The sequence below is a fragment of the Synchiropus splendidus genome, chromosome 12 (assembly GCF_027744825.2).
Source record: "Synchiropus splendidus isolate RoL2022-P1 chromosome 12, RoL_Sspl_1.0, whole genome shotgun sequence".
In the NCBI taxonomy this organism is placed as follows: Eukaryota; Metazoa; Chordata; class Actinopteri; order Syngnathiformes; family Callionymidae; genus Synchiropus; species Synchiropus splendidus.
Window position 1 is genome coordinate 10,882,501 of NC_071345.1, and position 19,877 is coordinate 10,902,377.

General features: G+C 46.0%; 3 protein-coding genes across 3 annotated transcripts; all 3 read left to right on the plus strand.

Annotated features, from left to right (window-relative positions):
• The first annotated feature begins 6,649 nt into the window (after positions 1–6,649).
• Positions 6,650–9,066, plus strand: LOC128768493 (thrombomodulin-like). Its single transcript, XM_053881412.1, has one exon. It carries the CDS (start codon positions 6,769–6,771, stop codon positions 8,260–8,262), a length of 1,494 nt encoding a protein of 497 aa, XP_053737387.1. The 5' UTR covers positions 6,650–6,768; the 3' UTR covers positions 8,263–9,066.
• Positions 9,067–10,217: 1,151 nt separating this feature from the next.
• On the plus strand, positions 10,218–12,719 carry LOC128768479 (thrombomodulin-like). Its single transcript, XM_053881386.1, has one exon. The coding sequence runs from the start codon at positions 10,329–10,331 to the stop codon at positions 11,919–11,921; it is 1,593 nt and encodes a 530-aa protein (XP_053737361.1). The 5' UTR covers positions 10,218–10,328; the 3' UTR covers positions 11,922–12,719.
• A 563-nt stretch (positions 12,720–13,282) lies between these two features.
• On the plus strand, positions 13,283–18,479 carry tlr5a (toll-like receptor 5a). Its single transcript, XM_053880784.1, has 5 exons — positions 13,283–13,430; positions 13,879–13,940; positions 14,658–16,947; positions 17,271–17,359; positions 17,900–18,479. Exons 2-5 carry the CDS (start codon positions 13,893–13,895, stop codon positions 18,128–18,130), a joined length of 2,658 nt encoding a protein of 885 aa, XP_053736759.1. The 5' UTR covers positions 13,283–13,430; positions 13,879–13,892; the 3' UTR covers positions 18,131–18,479.
• The last annotated feature ends 1,398 nt before the right edge of the window (positions 18,480–19,877 follow it).

Genomic DNA, 19,877 nt, shown 5'->3' on the forward strand with positions numbered 1-19,877 from the left:
ACTTGAACTGCAGACGTCTCATGTAACGTTCAAGACTTTGGATGCAGCTGTAGCTGTTGCACCAAACTGTAGCGCGCTGTGACTCATCTGTGTCAGCACAAGTCATTGAATCTCTCCTGCCGTGGTTCTGCTCAAGGGCATCCTGCCAGTCAGCCGGCTGGAAGACGTCCAGCAGGCACCTTGACAAGACTGGCTTTCCTTGTCCTCAGAGAGAGTTCAGACCCGCTGCAGAGGGCCCATCTATGATCCCTTTACATACGAAATTGTACCCATCCATTTTAACCAATGTTACCGTCACTGATCAAATATGTGTTCTTTGCATTGGTATTGCTGTTCGGCTATACATCCACCAGGGGGAGCAGCACAGAGTCAGTCTCCGTTTGTTTTGTATCTGTAAGCTTTGTGGAAACATGCAGAAATATGGACGAAATGAGCGCAGAGCATCAGAATCCATAGTTAACATTGAGCATGAATGGGCCTTTAGGGCCATGAGGTCTCTTCAACGTTCACACAAGTTCGCACAAGGCTGACAATCACCTTTAACCTTTAACGGGTCACTCACATTTCTGGGGAAGTACAGGCAACAAAAACAGACGAGAAACGGGAACTTTTCCATTAGAGAAACTGCTGCTCATCTATAGAAAAGAACGTCCGACTTCTCCTAAGTGGCGCCACTAATCGAGTTCTTGTTGAGGTTATGGAAAGTTCAAAATAGTTCTGTGCTGCTGCCAACACAGCCTCCTCAAGAGAGTGTATTTACAGCACAAGTAGCAGTGTTCCCGTCCAGCCCACTATACATCTGTCAACAGCCGAAGCCTTCCAGGTGGGATCGGACAATGAGGCCACCGCAGTGGTCACGTCTCAGAGGTGCCAAGGTTTTACTGCTCTTTGAAACAATGGCAGAGCGGTGTCTTAGAGTGTCAAGTTCCCAACCTGTGAGAAGAAATGTTGTTTCCCCCCCTTTATATACAGGTGGCTGGGTTTGTTTTGATTGTGTGGCTGTGGAGATTTTAAAAATATCTGTCAGTTATTTGCCATTACTTTCAGTTTTGGGGAAAAAAATGCTGGTATTTTCAATTTATTGACAGATTAAAGACATGTTAAATATTAAATAAATGGATTTCCAAATGCTGAAATCAAAGAACGACACACTTTTTACCATCATTGTGCCACACTCATCCCATTTTCTGACTGTTTTTCAAACTTTTTCATTTTTTTCTTCTAACCATTTGTCCACCAGTTATTGCTCTAGGAAGCCCACATAACTCTTGAGGCATGTGTATCAGTCAGCAGTGCCTGCATCATCAACAATGGATTCAGTGACAAGGACTGGCTTTCTAAGGAGATTTGAGCAAATTTGCCCTCATCCAAGATGGCACGCTTGAGTTCCACACTGACCTCATGTGCCCTCGGAGTTGCACCTTTGAACCCGAGCACCTTAAATACTCAACATGCAAGTGTAACAGCAGGTCCTGTTATATTGCAGGTTATGTTTCAGGCCGTGTGTTTAATCGGCTGATAACTGTGCTCCCTTTTGACACCAAACACAATAGCAGGAAACGGAGGTCGACACGTGCCGAATAATCTACCGTCTGAAGCGACCCTCCTGTTTTCTGAGCAGTAAACCAACACTGGTAATAAAGAGTAGCGCCTTCCTGTTGTTGACTCTGCAAAAAAAAAAGATTTTCCTCTCATTCTTTGCAGCAAGACACAACTGACCACTGACTAGCTCCAAGAAATTGGATTCCAGAAATGACTTCAGGCGTGAAGGCAGCAGCTGCCAGAGCACAGAGGTTCGTCTGAAGTGTCTTGTCTGATCCCGATTGTTTGATAAAACAAAGAGCTTATTATGACAAAATGTCGTCCTCTTGTTCGCGCAACAGCCTGAAGACAGTTACCGCACAAACTCACTGCTACGCCGGAGTCGTTGTCAGCTGAACGCAGAGCTGTGAGCAAAATGGCGTCTGGAGTCCTTTTCGCATTTGGCGCTCAAAGGTGGGACTTTGTGCCAACATGTATGGGTGGGGTCGCTCTACTAAAAATATTGCTTTCCCTTTTCCATCGTCGCCCCCTCCCTCTGGAACTGGTGCTTGCGCTCTCCTTGAACACCTTTCCAAAGCTGCCTTTTATTTTTGATTCCACAGTGTGAAGAGATTTAAATGTCATATCTGAAAACAGAACCCAGAGTGTTGGCATCATCACCAGAAATATGCCTCCATCCAATAGGCCCCTTACATGCTTTGAATAAGTTGTCCAACTGAATTGCAACACTCTAACACGAACCACTACAGAAGCTCTGCCATGGTAAATTGTTTTTATTTATGTATTATCTCGTTCGTACAGGATAATTACTACGTTCTTACGACAAAAAACATGTTCATACTAGATTTTTTTCTCCATCCAAGAAAAAAACAGCAGCTTGTCAAGGAGCTGCTCAGAGTACCATCCTCTCCATCCACTGAGAAGCAGGTGCTGCGGCCTCTAGTCATCCCACGTCCGGCGTACAAACGTGTTTTTTTCTCGTACGAATGTGTTTGTCTCTTGTGTGGATGTAATAATTATATCATACGAATGTGTTTTTTCTCTCACAAATGTGTTTTTCTCTTGTACGAACATAATAATTTTCTCGTACGAATGTGTTTTTTTCTCGTACGAGTGGGTTTGTCTCTTGTGTGGATGTAATAATTTTCTCGTACGAATGTGTTTTTTTCTTGTACGAACGTGTTTTTTTTTTAGTATGGACGTAATAATTATCCCATACGAACATGTTTTTTCTCTTACAAATGTGTTTTTCTCATGTACGAACGTAATAATTTTCTCGTACGAATGTGTTTTTCTCTTGTACGAACTTGTTTTTTTCTTGTACAAACGTAATAATAATCTCGTATGAACGTGTATTTTTCCCTTGTACGAACGCAATAATTAGCTCATACGAGTAAAATAATACATAAATAAAAATAACTTACAATGGCAATTCAGAGCTTCTGTATGCCACAAATAACTTTTGAATTCTCATGTAAAAGTCTGTCAATAATTCTTCAATGTAAACACCAGCTCATTCGGTTTCTGTCCCATCCGAAGAGGATGCAACTTTCTTCTGAGCAGGGATGATAGTGACCAAAACAAAGGGACTGAATGAACTAGAATGGACCTGTATTGCACTTGTAAGATCAGCAGAAACCCTTCTGTAGGCATCTATTTCATAAGTCTCGCTGAGACTCAAGCCTGGCTGACCTCTGAGCCACCTGCAGCGAGGATATTGTGTTTCACCATCTGAGCCGTTGAGATAAATATTCACGGAGTAAATCATGTCCTGCCCTGAAACACGGCTTGGCCAAGGTGGATCACACCACTCAATGGCAGGAAGTGGCCCCTCAGCGCCGAGCCATGAGCCTGCAGGTCGCACCACCTCTTCACAATGTTATCACCTGTCGAACAACACTAACATTACTACTCCTCCACATGTCACGGCAGCCTGTTTGGTCCAAAACAGTCCAAAAAGGGCACGTTTCTCTTGCTGTATTACGGTGTCCAGTCACTAGTCTCAGCAACTCCTCTTCCTCCTTCGTCTCCTTGTAACAGATCTGGCAAGCGCTGAAGCCTTTGATCCAACATCCCCATTGGATAAGCGTGCGACTATGATGGTAAATCTGATGTGCTAGGTCTAACATCTGTTCAACATTCCATGCTGTGGGGGTCATCAGAAAGCCTCTTCCTCTTCTCTTCTGTCAGTCAGCTTTAACTCTTTATCAGTTGCGGGACTGAATCCACGGCGTCTACGACTTCAGGACTTCAGTGACATCCTCCCACCACCAGATGGCATAGTTTTCACTTCAGCCATTACAGGGCTGTCATCAAAAAAAATATTTCCCAAAATTGTGAAATATTAACGTGATCCTGTTTGGCTTGTAACTTAGACTCATGTCCAAATGTGTCTGACTCAGTGTGTGTGTGTGTGTGTTGTGTGTCCTCCTTCCCTTGATCCTCACTCAGGACGTAGATAATGCCTTCCTCTTCCTCCTCTGACGGCAACAGCGCTCCCTCGCTCGACACGAGTCCTTGGAAATGTCTTGACGTGGACTTTAAAATAATAGTGAAATCAGAGTTAAAGGTTAAGTACACTCATCATCGAGCCAAGGTCAACTGCAGGGGTCACTGCAGGGGAGGGTCCCGTACATTCCCAAAGCAGTTGTTTCTATCCAACGATAAATTCAATACTGGCTTTGTTCTGCAGCAGAATTGAATAATAACTTATTAAAATGGATCATCTTTTTCGTAAAGCAATAAAAAGTGACTCAACACATCAAGTGAAAGTGTAAACTGAAATGCATATTGGTGAAAACAGAAATATGATTCAAAACAGTTTTTAGTATTTAACATTTTAGTGCAACGGCTTTTGTGTTAATTGAGTTTTTCCACAAGGATTTTTAAACACATGTCACACAAACTTAATGTGAGAAGCAATTCCTCATGGCTGTGAGTGTGATGGACGGGAGGCCCATCCAGGGAGTTCCTCTCTGTACGAATGAAGTGCTGTAGGTGGGTGGGGTCCCAGCCTCGGTCGACACAAGACAGGCGCACATTGATGGTACAAGGCTTGTTTTAACAAGGGAGGATGAGGTCAAGGTGGAGGAGACTGACAGGAAATGGCAAACCCTGATGGAAGATAGTGAAAGAGGAATGTTGTGAGTCGAAGATTTGCCATCATGAAAATAACATTTTTATAGGCCACAAAAAAGTACTTTGGTGCCTCCAAGAGTAAAAAATGTTTTTGACATTTATGAATCAAAGAAGGCTTCTTTCATATCAGAACGAAAAATTTCGGAAAAGCAACCCATCCGTTTCGTGTGAAAAAAGTCTTGTACAAAAGTGAGTTTTGCACAGAAAAGCATCTGGCAACCATCGATATGTGAAGGTGGCTATTCAGTTCCCAGTCTGTGAACAAAGAAACTCCTCCCTGTGTGCCTCACTCACATCCCCTCCACCCTCATTCCTCCCACTTTAATGTAAGCAGCCAAACTCTGCGCATGAATCTTCCTACATGTGTCATTCCCAATCTCTCTTTGATGCACGTCAACATGGCTGGTCTCCTATTGCATCCGCTGACTCACTCTTTGTGTCTTTGGGTGGGAATTATTTGCATGAGTTCACATTCCAGAGCTCCCAGAGCCAATGAGCCACCACGAAGAAGCCAGGCAGCTTGACAAGCCGTTTACGTAACGCCTCTCTCCAGGTCACGTTTGCCTCAGAACCAGAGGAAGTGAGTCCTATGGTGTGGCTCTTACGTCCTCCTTAAGGTGTTGTCCTTTTCCCTAGAGAAAAAAAAAATGGAAGCCAACACATCGCTGCCGAATAACGCCGATGGATTTAGCCTGACCGTAAAGACAAGAATAGTTTATCTGGTTATTGTTTTTGTCATCCTTGCTATCAATGAGTCAAGTCCTGAAATAACACGCCAGGAAGGTTTGGCTCCAGCGATGGAAGGGATGAGGATGGGCAACGTCCAGTTTTAGACCCAGACTTCCTCACTCCAGTCGCCGAGAAACATCGTCTCAACAGTGTGGTTCTACCTGGACCTGTGAGGAAAGCTTCACACCAGGAGATGATCAGGAGGCAACCTGAAAAGATGCCTCAGTCGAGTCAACTATAAAGTAGCAGAGCAGATCAGACAGTAAACTGAGAACAATCCCTCACAGAGAATTCGCCTCAGAGGTTTGTGAATCTCTGGAGCAAAGCTTCTCCTCATAAGATCCATCTCTTCACCATCACTGGTTTGAGGTTGGTGTGTGGCTTCAGCAACAGGAGGAGAGAACACACCTTAGTCATTCTTGATCTTTAAATAAATGAGAAAAGTGTTAAAATTGAAGTTTGTGCTACACAAGAATTTAAAGCCATAAGGTCACTTTTCTACCTCCTGCACTTTTCAGTGAAATTTCAGTGGCTTTTTCACAGGTGTTCTGCTGCGACACTGATGACCATAAATAGCTCTGTTACCCCAAATATTTCTCCATCTCCACTCAAAACATAATTTCATATATCATACCTGAAACGTTTGCCTTTGTTATTTTGGCATTATTAATTTCTTCAAGCAGGGGAGAGTGTGTTCAGCCATGTGTGAAAGGCTATTACAGTCCAGCTGTCATTGAAGACATCTAAAGGACTGTGGTCCGTGATCACTCCCAAATTTGGAAAATGTGTTCTTTGCCCCACTCAACCAAATCAGTCCTTAATTTCTCAAGCTATTCACAGAATCGACAGTGTACAAACAAAGTATATGCCACATTTTGAAATGTAACTTTAGGTACAACCGTTGGTGCGACAGGATCATTCGGTCCAGGGTCACCAGCACGGTGCCCACAGAGGATGAGGGAGCAGTCCATGGGCTTGTTAAAAAAATACATTTTCATAAAATAATTCTCATACAACAATAATCAAATAACCATTGGAAAGAATCATGTGATTATTCATGTGATAATTGGTCGCATAACAGACTCATCCTCGGTCTGATTCACTCTCTCAGATCTGTGAGGTCTGAGGTTTGATCCGGGGTTCCCTGCGTCTGCACGTGTGTGCGCGCGCGCGCGTGTTTGTGGGTTGTGCAAGCAGTTCGGGCTTGAACCAGTAGTTGGCTGGGACGGAACTTCCTTCCTCGCCTGGCGGAAAAAAAAACATTGGCATAACTTGGATCCTTTATAACGAGTGGATTATGAGGAATCGTCGGTCGCGTTGCCCGGTTCCAATCTCCGAAGTCTCGCTCTCTCCGGCGTCATGATGAGGTTTCTGGTGTGCGCGCTTTTCCTCTGCAAGCAGGCGGAAATCGGCTTCGCGGACCAAATGATTTGCGGCGGAGATAAGTGCTACCAGCTCCACCAGGAAGCCGTGGACTATCGAGACGCGCTGATGATCTGTCGCGGCTCAGCAGCCGAGTTGGTGACTGGGTCTGGTCCGGAGGTTTGGACCCTACTGGACGGGAAGAACGGGTCTTACTGGTCAGATGCGGTGGACGCCAGTATGGACATGTGCAGGCGCGTGGATGCGACCGACAAGACGACTGCTGAAACACGATGTGACGCCGAAGCGGACGGCTTCGTCTGCCGCCTCCCTCTGCGTGACCCCTGTGACCCCCTCGGGTCTGACCCCTCCGCACACACGCTATACAGCGCACTCAGCGGCGCAGAGCTGATCCACTCGGAGCTTTTCCCTGCGGGAACCACGGCTCTGACTTTTAAATCCAGCAGCAAGTATCCTGATTCCAAACATATTTGCGCCTCTAAATCATGGATGCGAGCTCCGTGGAGCTGTGAGGGGGAGCGGGGGGGCTGCGAGCACGCGTGCAACGGGACATGCGTCTGCCCGCCTGATAAAGTTCTCCATCGGAACCGCTTCTCCTGCACGGATGACTCCTGCGACAGGTGCGAGCACCGCTGCGAGAGCGACGGCAAGTGCGCGTGCAAGCGTGGGTACCGCCTCCAGAGGGATGGGACGAGCTGCGTGGACGTGGATGAGTGTTCAGAAACCAGCCCGTGCACAGGAGATGGGGAGCGGTGTGTGAACACCCAGGGCGCGTATGAGTGCACCTGCATGGAGGACTTCGATGAGTACGACGGGAAGTGTGTGAACAACTCCATCTGTTTCCACTGCGAGCACCAGTGTGAGATGGTCGGCGGTGTGTTAGCGTGTGTGTGTGATAAAGGCTTCGAGGTGTCGCCGAAGGACCCTCACAAGTGTGAGATGCGGTGCACCGCACGGGACTGTCCGGCCAGGTGCACCCGCCTGCCCGACATGGATGAGAAAGACTGGCCGTGCACCTGCCCTCAGGGCTACATCCTGGACTACAGGAACCACTCCCAACACATTTGCACCGACATCGACGAGTGTCACATGGACATGTACTGCGACCACATGTGTGAAAACCTGTTCGGAAGCTACAGGTGTCTGTGTGAGGAAGGGTTCCAGCTCGTGGCCCTCACCAAGTGCGTCCCCTTGAAGATGGATGATGAGGATGGATCTGGCTCGAAGAATCCGCCTCTGGAGGTGCCCACTGCCCAGCCAGCGCTGGTGCCCTCCTACATCAAGACAGGCAGCATACTGGGCCTCACCCTGTTCTCCGGTCTGTGTGTGGTGCTGCTCTTCTTCGTCGTACGGCAGTTGGCGAAGCGCTGCGATACACTGGACATTCCTCCTGTCAAGAGGACAGAAGTAGATGTTGACTACCTGCAGCAGGTGACCACGGACACCTACAAGATGCTGCCAGTGGACTGAGATGCGTCATATATATATATATATATATATATATATATATATATACATTTTTGTTTAAGTAGCTCTCCATTCTGGCAACTAAAATCTACTTAAACTATTTAGTACCTCAAAATTGTGTACTCATATTCTTAAATTAGCTCAAAGGTATTTTTTTAAAAACTAATTTGAATGGTGTAGACATCTTTAATATATAATGGTTTATAGGTCAATATTTGTATGGGGGTATAAGTGATCCATATATCACAGCAAGGTAAGTAGAAAAAAAAACATCTAAGAATATAGATTCAAAATAAGATAAAACTGAATATAATCAGCTCATAAGAAGGTGTCATTACAATACAATATGTAGTGATGTATTTTGGGGTTTATAAACCATGAAGCTGTTTGTCAATCAAATAAGGTTTTAACTTGAAAGCCACAAACAAAACCAATAATAATGCATTTTTTTAAGTAAATATTTTTCCTTTTTGAAACCAACTTCTCCTCCATAGTAAATATAATGGACTCACTATTATTATGAAATATCTACATTGAACAGACTTTACAATGTTTTTAACTTACTGAATTTTCTGGTCACAGTCACTTTTTTTATTAATTGTCAGTGTTCATTCATATGTCTTGTTCATGAGTATGTGTTATTTTCATTATAAGACAGCATGGATTTTTTTTAATTGAATATACTGACGTGCAATATTCTTTCAAAGTCACAACTATGCTGAAAATTGAACGGAAAAGCTGCTGATACTGCAACTAAGTGTCGTTCTGAATGTAAAACTGCTGCTTGGTCTGTGCACTGTACCTTGTCTTCATGTCACCTCTCACTCTGTGTTTGAATACAGGTTTAAATAAAGTTGAGGATAAGTTATGGATGTTCTTCTGTGTGGAACAGTTAATGGAGTCATTTGCTCTTTTTGCTGACAGCAGCGTTTCTCAGGGGGTGGGCGAACCCATGCTTTACTAGCTGGTAACTCAGACTGATGCGTGTGACCAGTAAAGGTGCATTATAGTGTTTGATCAATGTTATTTAGATTTTAGGGGGATTTACCAAGTTCCTTGTACGATTCATGTTGCTCCTGACGTGACATACAAACCATAGTGCTGCGAATTCCGGTACAGTTTCTGTCGCTTCTATCTGAAATTTTGTTCCACCATCACATTTGCATTTCTAGGTCTAAGTCGCGTGTGATCACGCGAGAATCATCAGAGGTACTGAGGTACGGTCCTGACACAGGTGATGTTTACACCGAGGTCAGAGTGGCATAATATTTGAGGACATACAGGTCGCAACAGTGCCATTTATAGTGCGGAAATTTTTTATTTCAAATTGTACGATTTTGCTGTCACTAAGAGAGAGCCATCAAAATACTGACTTCAAAATATATACAAGTGACTTACCTCCACTGAATGTGCACAAATCTAAACGTATCTTTGATTTCCGTATGCATGTATTTTATGCCAAAATAGTCAATTGGAAAGAAGTACATTTCATGGAGAATATGGTCCCGTCTTCAGGACTGTTTTCTATATGAAGTCTCAGTGAATGCAAATATCATTCATTTTAATAATAAACCTGTTTCAAATTGTGGTTATTTTAGGCAACAGCTGACCGGAAATGATGACAGAAAATAAGATTTCTATTCCATTCTAAACTTTGTGTGGCGATTACAATCCATTTTGTATCGGTGTAAACTAGCATTAACTTTTGTAACTTGTATTGACCAGGTGTCATAACCCTCATCCCAGGCAGGTTTTGTGCGCCTTGATCAGTCATTTATAAGTAACGGTTCCAGTCTAGTTCAGCTCTCGTAGCCACATGACTGGAAGCGGCTCTATGTTTAGATGCGCATCACAGAAGGAGGGGCGACTCCTAAAACGGGGGTAGCTGGGTCCAAGCCCCCCGAGTGTCGTGCTCATGGTGAACTTGGGGATGTGCTCTGCAGCGGAGAGGAGAGAGTTGTTGGAGGGTTCCGCGAGCCACTTCCTTCCTCGGCCGGAGCGCAGACATGGAGTCGGGGGGATATAAGCGCGTGCTAAAGAGCGTCTGAAACAAACCAGGCGGCGCAAATATGAGGGACATTACGGCTGTTGTTCTCGTGGCTGCGCTCGCGGCGATCGTGGAGTGCCGAGACGGTGCGGCTCCGGAGACCATCTACGTCGTGTTTGAAGAACTGGCGGACTTCGCTGAAGCCCGCAGCATGTGCGCCAAGCTTGAGGGTCAGTTAGCGACCTTCACCTCGGCCGAGTCCAGCCAGTCGCTGCTGGGTCTGGGCTCCGGGTGGATCGGCTTGCAGCGTCCCCCCGGCGGCTGCCCGGACCCGGGCGCGACGCTGCGCGGGTACGAGTGGCTCCGCGGGGGCGTCCAGAGTGACTTCCAGAACTGGGCTTCCAGCTTCGACCCCAGCTGCGCGTCCCCTCGCTGTGTTGTGGTGGATGAGCAGATGAAGTGGCTCCAACGCGACTGCGGCAGCCCGGCGCCCGCGTTCATCTGCGAGTCCCCTCCGAAGCAAACCTGCGGGCTCCTCCCTGAGGCGGACACCAGCACCTACAGCCTCTTCGGCAAACGGGCGAGCCACTTCAGCTCCGGGGTCCCCCCTGGCTTCATCGCCACCCTGGAGCCCGACTCCACCAGGTTCATGTGTTTCCGTGAGCAGTGGGTGCAGGCTCCTTGGAACTGCGAGATCCTTGAGGGAGGGTGTCAGCACAGATGCTCGGTGCACCCCGAGACCTCGCAGCCATTTTGCTACTGCGCCCCAGGAAGCTCAATTGACCCGGTGAACAGGATCTCCTGCGTGGAGGACCCCAGTGACCCCTGCCTTGGTCTGCACTGTGACCACGGCTGCTTTGAACTGGGAGGCACCCATTTGTGCTTGTGCCATCAGGGGTTCAAGCTGGGGCCGGACGGTCGCTCCTGCTCGGACTTCAACGACTGTGTGGACGAGCGCCAGTGTCCTGAGGACAACACGGTCTGTGTCAACGTCCCGGGGGGGTTCCAGTGCCACTGCCAGGCTGGGTTCCATCGGAGCGGCGGGCAGTGCGTCGACGTGGACGAGTGCGCCTCCGCCCCATGCGAGCACATTTGCACCAACATGGCGGGTTACTACACCTGCTCGTGCTACGATGGATATCAAGTGGATCCCGAGTCCCCGAATAAGTGCAAACTCCACTGTGGCAAGGAGGAGTGCGCAGCAGAGTGCGACCCCAATAACAAGTACCAGTGCTACTGTCCAGATGGTTACATTCTGGAAGAGAGGTCGGACGAAATGGTGTGCATCGACATCAACGAGTGTGACTTCTTCTACTGCGACCAGGACTGCACCAACAGTTTCGGAGGCTTCACCTGCTTCTGCGAAAAGGGCTGGACGCTTGTGGACCAGTACAAGTGTGTCGTCAGCGCGGACGATGAGACGGACTCAGGAGGATCTGGACTCAACCCCAGCACCGACGCTGTCCCCACAGCTTCGTACGGGCCGGACACAAGTCCGACAGCGCAGCCCTCTGGCGTGTCCCTGGCGGCCTTCGTGGGCATCATCATTTGCACCGTCCTTGTCACAAGTGCGGTGGTTTTCGCGGTGCATCACATCCTCAACAAGCGAGAGGACATGAGGAGGAATGTCAAAGCTGCAGAACCTGAGTCCCACAGTTTAGGAGCGGCACATTGAAGTTCAAAGGAGGAGCAGCAAAACATTGAGGATATAGAATTTTCGTCGTGAAGGGGAAGGATTTTGACATTGACATTGCTCGCACATTCCAGATCTACAAGGGCTAGAAGCCCTCAGAAGTCTGCCACCCGCTCGACTTTCAGTGTTATAACTTTGATCCAAATTCCGTTTCAATCTTTCAACGTCAGATTTATCTTTAGTTTCTGCTTGGCCTCCATGCTGGGCTCACATACGATGAAATAGGTCCTTAAACTAAACGTGACATGACAGATGGAGGCATAACTTCAGTTCATGCCAATAGACCACACACCACTGTGAATTGAGCAACATGCTCACAACAGCTCCACATATGGTGACAAAACCCTCGCTGTCAAACTGAAGTCAGGCGTTGGGTTACATAGTCTTTTTTTTAAATGAAGACACGTGAATGTAAAAATCACACTAGAGGTCAGGAGCCTTGAATTTTGAAGGAAGCGATGCCACATAACTAATGGACACTTTTGCAATCCGGTACCACATTGTTCTGCCAAAGTACTTCAGAGTGCTATTTATATGAAGTAACCAGAACGTTTTTTTTTTCAGTTGTCATCAAGATTAAAACTACAACACAACACCCTTTTCCGAATTATCATTACAGATAAATTATTTATGAAACATATGACTCCTTTTTTATTATAAACAAATCACTTATTATTTCTTTTTTAAAATAATAATAATAATTGTGTAGCGTGTGTTGTCAACAAATTTGGTTTTCATGATCAGGTTTTGTGCAATGACGAGAAGAACCACTAAATAGTTCAGTTTAAGTTGGTTTGTGCTGAAACTAATAAATAATGCTAAATGAATAAGTCGTTCTCTTTTCATGTGTGAAGAAAATGTGTCATTTTAAGTATATTGTAATGAGTTTAGATGAGTAACTTGACTTTCAAACAAACACGTTTTTTATCACCGCGATTTATTTATTAAAAATAAATCATGAAGTTACTTCCGTCAATGATATAGAGTTATATTCATTTTTCATGACGCAACATCGCCCTCTGGCGTTCACTATGTGTCGTCATATGAACATGAGCAGTTATTCTTATCAATAACAGAAAAAAATAAGATGAATGATGACGTCGGAGGAGAATTGTATCTACATAAGTACTAGTCAGTGAGAGAAGCGAAGTTACTGGTATTAAAAGTGCAAAAAATAGTAGTGGTAGTAGTAAAGGAAGAAGAAGAAAAAACGCAAAGAAGCAAAAAATCTCACTCAAATCTTGTCCTCGGTGAGAGACTTGCAGGTGTTATGATGAAAGAGGTCATGCTGAACGTGACCACACAGTGTGTCGGGGGAAGTCTGAGGAAATGAGTTTGGAAACTCAGGATTGTGAAATAGAGCTCGCAGCAAGAGAGAATCTTAAAGGCAACTCATCGACACAGAGGAAAACATCTTGGACCGTCTGCTGAATCCTAAAACAGAAAGATCAGGGGAGTGTTGGGTGAAATTCTTCCTTCAAGATCGACCTGGTGAGTTGAGAGCAGGAACTCTTTGGTGGTCACACACCCTCTGACTCACGCTGAGTTTGGGATTATTCTTCCCTGCTATCAAATAAGTTGACTGAGAAACTCTGGTCTCACCTCCTCGGGAGTTTCTCCACCTTCCATTCATCCGTTAGCGTCAGAAAATAATGATGTTGATCATTAGTCAGCCTTCACATTCTTTAAAAAATGTGAACCTTTGCTCTGCAGCTTGAGTCATGCTCAAACAAATCCACCTGATAACCCCGTTGCCATAGCTGCCGTCTGAGATTTTTAATTGGAATTCCACACGTGGTGTTTACCAGAACAACCTACACGTTTGAAGCTGGAGCGACGTGTTCAAGTGTGTTTAAGTAAACAGCGGTTATTGGAGAGCAGCTGCTGAGAGGTAGAGTCCAGGAAGTTCTTAACTGGTGCATTTGTTCCTCTCCACCAGAGCAGAGGGACACGATGTCGCCACTGGCTCTTCTGGCGGCTCTTCTCGCTCTTCATTTACAGGTAAGTTTGCTAGAGAAAGCAGGCAGCACAGGAGCTCGAAAAGCACTTAGAGAGCGCAAACCCCTGCTGATAAGGAATTCTGATTTCGATGACCAGGAATCGAATCTGGGCCACTGTGGTGAGAGCACTGAATACTAACCATTAAGGAGTATGGAGACCTTGAAAGTGTGTTTATCTTGCGTACTGAAGGCTGAATTGGTGGCTAAAAATTGATCTGGATCACTACAAATTTCAATCATTTATCCCATTTCTCACATTTCCTGAAACCTTTATCCACGTCCGTCCTCTACTTTTCAAGTTACAAGTAACATCCAACTTACGACCTGCTCGACTTACATCCACCTGTACTTTTACGACCACAGCCAGCAGATGCTTTTTTAATTATTTTTTTTTAATTCAATGTCTGGCACCGCAGCGCGTAGCAGCCTGGCATCACGTACGACAGTTACGGCACAGCACAGTATCCCAGCATCTCACTCTCACACAGTGATCCACCACTACAGTAGTAGCTATAACCCTCACGTTGGCTATTTTGAATGGCATTTGACTTACATCCACTCTGACTTATCCGATCCCGGTCGAAAGTTGGATGCTAATTGTATTTTGAACACAGACGGACAGCGCTGTCGCAAACATAGCCTACTTTGGGGAGGTAGCAATGGCCGATGAAGGACACAGCGCAATGCTATGATTCTAACACGAATCTCACCCCGACAGGAAGCCAGAGGCTTTGAAGGATGTCAAGGCAATGGACTCAGGGTTAGTTGTGCTGGACTGCGTCTCAAACAGGTCCCAACTCTTTGGCCAAACATCACCCATCTTTATTTAGAGACGAACCACATCGGGGAAATCAACAGCACTTCGCTCCGTGGTTTCCCGGAGCTGCTGGATTTAGACCTCGGAAATCAACAGGTGCCACTTGTCATCAGGAACGACGCGTTCCTGAAGCAGACGAAGCTCATCCGCTTGGTCCTCGGGAACAATCTGGGCCTTAAACTGGAGCTGAGAAGTTTTGCCGGGATGTCCAGTTTACGGATGCTCTTTTTGGACCGGTGTAGGTTAAGAGACTCCTTTCTGACGGAGCGCTTTCTCCAGCCGCTTGAGTCTTTGGAGTTCCTCTCCCTGTTCGGAAACAACATCGAGAATCTCCGCCCTGGACTTTTCTTTTTCAGCCTCAGGAAGCTGAATCAGCTGGACCTGAAGCTGAATCAAATCCAGCAGTTATGTGAAAGTGATCTTCTGGGCTTCAGAGGGAAAAGCTTCTCATATCTCAACTTGAGTTCCAATCATTTGTTCAAAATGTGCGACGGCAGCTTCGACTGGGAGAGGTGCGGGAAACCATTCAGAGGAATGACCTTTGATATCCTGGACCTCACCTCAAACGGGTTCAACACCACCGGGGCGGAAGAGTTTTTCAACTTGATGGAGGAGGCGCAGATCTCCGAACTCAAGTTCTCGGCCAACATGGGGAAAGGGTTCGCTCATAAGAACAACCCAGACCCAAACAAGGGGACGTTTAAGGGCCTCAACACCAGCTTTGTGGACCGTATGAATTTGTCTGGAAACCGGATTTTTGCCTTAGAGGAGGCCGTGTTCAGCTGTTTGAGGAGAACCAGAGTCATCGACGTCTCGCTCAACAAGATCAATCAGATCGAAGATGGGGCGTTCAACAATCTCCAGTCGAGCCTGCAGTGGCTCAACCTCTCCTTTAACCTCCTTGGAGAGGTTTATGAATCCACCTTTAAAAACCTGACCAAGTTGAGGATTTTGGATTTGTCGTACAACAACATCGGACAGCTGGGACCCAACGCTTTCGAAGGACTTCCATATTTACGAACGTTATATCTCACCGGGAACTCGCTGCGGGACCTGGGTTTCCCGGCTTTACTGCCGAACCTGGATTTCCTGCTGCTGGGTGACAACAGGCTTCAACATCTGTACGACATCGCTGCGTGGGGCCGGGCTGCTATTCACCTGGACGTCACTGACAACAGGCTGACCAATTTACAGGACGTCTATTCTATCATCAGGCACTTCAAGTTTCTGAAAAACTTCTTTTACGGTGGGAATTTCATCCGCTGGTGCGCCCTTGGCTCCAACGATGTGATTCCTCGTAACGGCACACTGGAAGTTTTGGACCTTCATCGCAGCTCCCTGCAGATAATTTGGTCTCAAAAGGTTTGTCTTGATCTGTTTGACAATCTGGACTCAGTTGTGGGTCTGAATCTGAGCTTCAACGCTCTCGCAGCTCTGCCGCCCGGGATTTTTCGTGGGCTCACTTCAATGGCAGTGTTGGATCTCTCTTCAAACTCCTTGACTTATCTTCAGCAGGATGTTTTTCCCAGACACCTGGAGACTCTTTTCATCTCAAACAACTTCCTGGCAGCTCCGGACCCGCAGACCTTCAGATCACTTCGCTTCATTGACCTCGCCAAAAACCGTTTTCACTGCGACTGTAAGCTAGAGCCCCTCCTGGCGTGGATGAATGAGACCAACGTGACCTCCATGAGTCCGCTGGAAGACATGAGATGCGAGTTTCCTGCTGCGCTCTACAACGTCCCCCTGCTTGACTACTCAGTCGTCGTCGAACCATGCAAGGAAGATGATGAAGAAGACGTCCGGGAGCTTCAGTTTGCTCTGTTTGTCTTCTCTGCCGTCCTCGTCGTCTCCGTGGTCCTCAGCGGGATGGTCCACGCACGACTCCGAGGTCACATCTACGTCATCTACAAGAAGATGGTTGGAAGAGTTCTGGCGGGTCCCAAGCATGAGCCCCACCTGGAAGATAGGCAGTACGACGCCTACCTGTGCTTCAGCAACAATGACTACCAGTGGGTGGAGACGGCTCTGCTGAAGAAGCTGGACAACCAGTTCGCTGACGAAAACCTTCTACGCTGCTGCTTTGAAGCCAGGGACTTCCTCCCCGGGGAAGACCACCTGTCCAACATCAGAGAAGCCATCTGGGCCAGCAGGAAGACCGTGTGTGTGGTCTCCAAAGAGTTCCTCAACGGTACGCTTTTTGGATTGCCATGTTTTTTCTCTCCTTCTTTCCCATCATCCATCTAGGTCACACCACTCCTCTTCGTATCCTCACTGACAGTCATTGTTTTCTCCTCTTTTCTGGTGTTTTCTTCAACATTCTCCACCCAACATGTTCCCTGTCTCTCCTGAACTTGCTACCTAACTTCTCCCAACGAACAGTCCTTACAAATATACTACCATAGTCTCATGTTTATGAAGACACAATGGACAATCTTGATCGCTGGCAGATGTTATTGGTGTTTTATGAATTAACAATTTTAATTCATTTGAATATTTAACTCTTTTCTTCAGACGGCTGGTGTCTGGATGCGTTCACTCTGGCCCAAGGTCGAATGCTGGAGGAGCTGACGAACGTTCTCATCATGTTGGTGGTGGGGAAGGTCTGTCGGAGATGAGTGGTGTTTCACCTTTACGAACACTACACATTGTGTTGTTTGCTTTTCAGACAAGAAAAACATCAGAAACAGAGTGTGACAACTCGACAGCACACTGTGTAGTGTCGCTGTATTTATATTTGGAATTTACAGTTACGCGTGTGGGTTTGTAATTTAACTGAAACTCAATATAAATTCAAAACATTGGTTAATCAATAAATATTGATAATTTATGTTTAAAGAGGAACTTCGAATCAGAACATATTTTACTCACGCGCATATTTGTTAGTAATGACACCAGCACTTCACATCACTCTTACACACACAATTGTCACTTTTTTCTGCTACATATTCTCTTTGATTCATTAGTTTTTTTTAAATTTTTTAATAACAATTGACTAAGCTAAGAGCAGATACGTTAATTTTACATAAACACCCCATTTCAGTTACGTGAGTAACGCTGACTCGTCTTTAAAATGTCAAGAAATAATTCCTTTCTATCCATTTCTATCAAATATTAAGCGGGATACTTATGCCTCCCTGCAGGTGACGCATTACCAGCTGATGAGGTTCGCTGCAATGAGAGCTTTCGTCCAGAAGAGGGAGTACTTGGTCTGGCCCGAGGACCCGCAGGACCTGGACTGGTTCTACGAGCGGCTTCTCTCTCGGATCCTGAAGGAAAAGAAGCTGCAGAAACACGTGGAGGGTGAAGCAGAACCTGATCTTGAACCTCAGAACCAGGACGGGATTCAGTTGGAGGACTTGCGCGCGAACTGAAGAGGATTCACAAGGTGCACCGCTACTCTTTCGTTCCCGGGGGGTTATTGCAAATGTTTACTGGTCCACTACTTCTATTGAAAGCTGTCAGAATTGGATTTTTGATATTTGAGAATGTACTAGAAGTCAAGTAAGAATCACAAGAATCAAGCTCATTGTAATGTTTTTCTTTTTTTAACGTGTGAAATTAATGTTTTCTTTCTTTACATTTCTCTTCTCCTGGGTCAAAATCAACAGTTAATTCAATTTATGTCACTTGAATAATAAAACTTAAATGATAGCAAGAAGAGAGCATTTTATACAAGTTAAAAAATTGTGGGTTTTTTGTACGTATTCATCAAGTGTTGCGTTCTTCTGGATGTAATATATAAATAAATTATTTTTTGTCACACAATTTCAAAGAGTTTTAATTTGAACTGTTCCTGTTTGAAATTAGTGTAAAACATATATAAAAGTCCATCACGAATCAGAACCTTATGTGACTCTTGCTGCAGAAGATTTGCTTGTATCCCCAACAGTCAGCTACCGGTCAGAGAACAGCTTCCTTTCTGACTTTATGATCCAGCTGTTGCGAACATTTGAGTGTCTCTGCAGAGGCCTGCTGCTTATTCACTGCCGACACTCCATTATGCAAACATCTGCACTTGCTCCTTCCTTCCACGCCGGAAGTCTGATGTGGACTTCCTCTAAACACATATGGAATTGTGACTTTGTATCATCCTGAACACGCAGGCTGTTTGTGCAGTAATGTCCAAAAACAAGCGTGTGTATTTTGTGTACCTGCCGTCGAACCTAATCTATATTTTGGTTTCCTTTGATGACACAATCTGAGGGAGTCTAAAACCAGGGTTCTCAGTCTGAAAGTGAGGGTCAGCTCTTTCCATCTGGCTTTGGCAGGTAGGTCTTCAAACTGAGGAAAAACTGAGGAAACGCTAGTCCCATGTGTGTCAAACGCACAGTCTCGGGGCCACATTTATTGCGACACACGGCCTTCATTTGGTCTCTCATCACCCCCAAATCTCAAACTACCACCACATAAAGATTGTATTTATCATTTCTAATAAATACATTGAGCCGGTTTCCATTTTTAATGCGTCATCGTGTGACAGCCGTGTACCTGAGTCAGGCGTCACCTGACTGGCGCAGACATCCACACATCAAAATGAAAGTACCCAATAACTCCAGTCGGGTCTCCATCTAAATTAAAAAGTGGAAGCAAATGTTTACCTGGTACACAAACCACTTCACAGCTATTTAAGGCGGCTGGATTATTTTTAGAGGAGGCAGTCGCGCGCCTGAGAGGGGAAATGCAATAAACCCTGCCCCGAGGCCACGGCTAATATTTGACCTCTCTTTAAGTCAATATGATTACAGGGCTGCCCACGTCAGCCCGGCGGGACCCGCTCAGGCCGGGCTGCTCATCTTCACTGCGCGGATTGAGCCGAGGAGCCACCAAAGTGATGAGCAGAACCCAAAATAGGAGACCAACGTCCACGCGGAACCATCACAGCAGCCCATTTATTGGTGTGAGTGGGCTTGTTTGTCGCAGTAGCTTCTGAGGTTAAGAGGTGCGGCGGGTTACCTCGGAAAAGGTCCGGAATTACACATCAAACACATTCTAGTACTTTTCCTCTTGATCCAGACGAACAAATGTGAAAGGAGCCGTTGAAGAAACTTGACTAAGCTAATCCCCAGCTCACCTATTGCAACCTTGAGAGTCTTGAAAATGCTTATATGACATGGCGTG

What these genes read in the sequence shown, in the direction of transcription:
- tlr5a (XM_053880784.1), top strand. Translation starts at nt 13,893, where the DNA reads ATGTCGCCACTGGCTCTTCTGGCGGCTCTTCTCGCTCTTCATTTACAG. An exon ending in TTCTCGCTCTTCATTTACAG is followed by an intron (nt 13,941 to 14,657) that starts GTAAGTTTGCTA and finishes TCACCCCGACAG; the next exon opens with GAAGCCAGAGGCTTTGAAGG. An exon ending in TCATGTTGGTGGTGGGGAAG is followed by an intron (nt 17,360 to 17,899) that starts GTCTGTCGGAGA and finishes GCCTCCCTGCAG; the next exon opens with GTGACGCATTACCAGCTGAT.
- LOC128768479 (XM_053881386.1), top strand. Translation starts at nt 10,329, where the DNA reads ATGAGGGACATTACGGCTGTTGTTCTCGTGGCTGCGCTCGCGGCGATC.
- LOC128768493 (XM_053881412.1), top strand. Translation starts at nt 6,769, where the DNA reads ATGATGAGGTTTCTGGTGTGCGCGCTTTTCCTCTGCAAGCAGGCGGAA.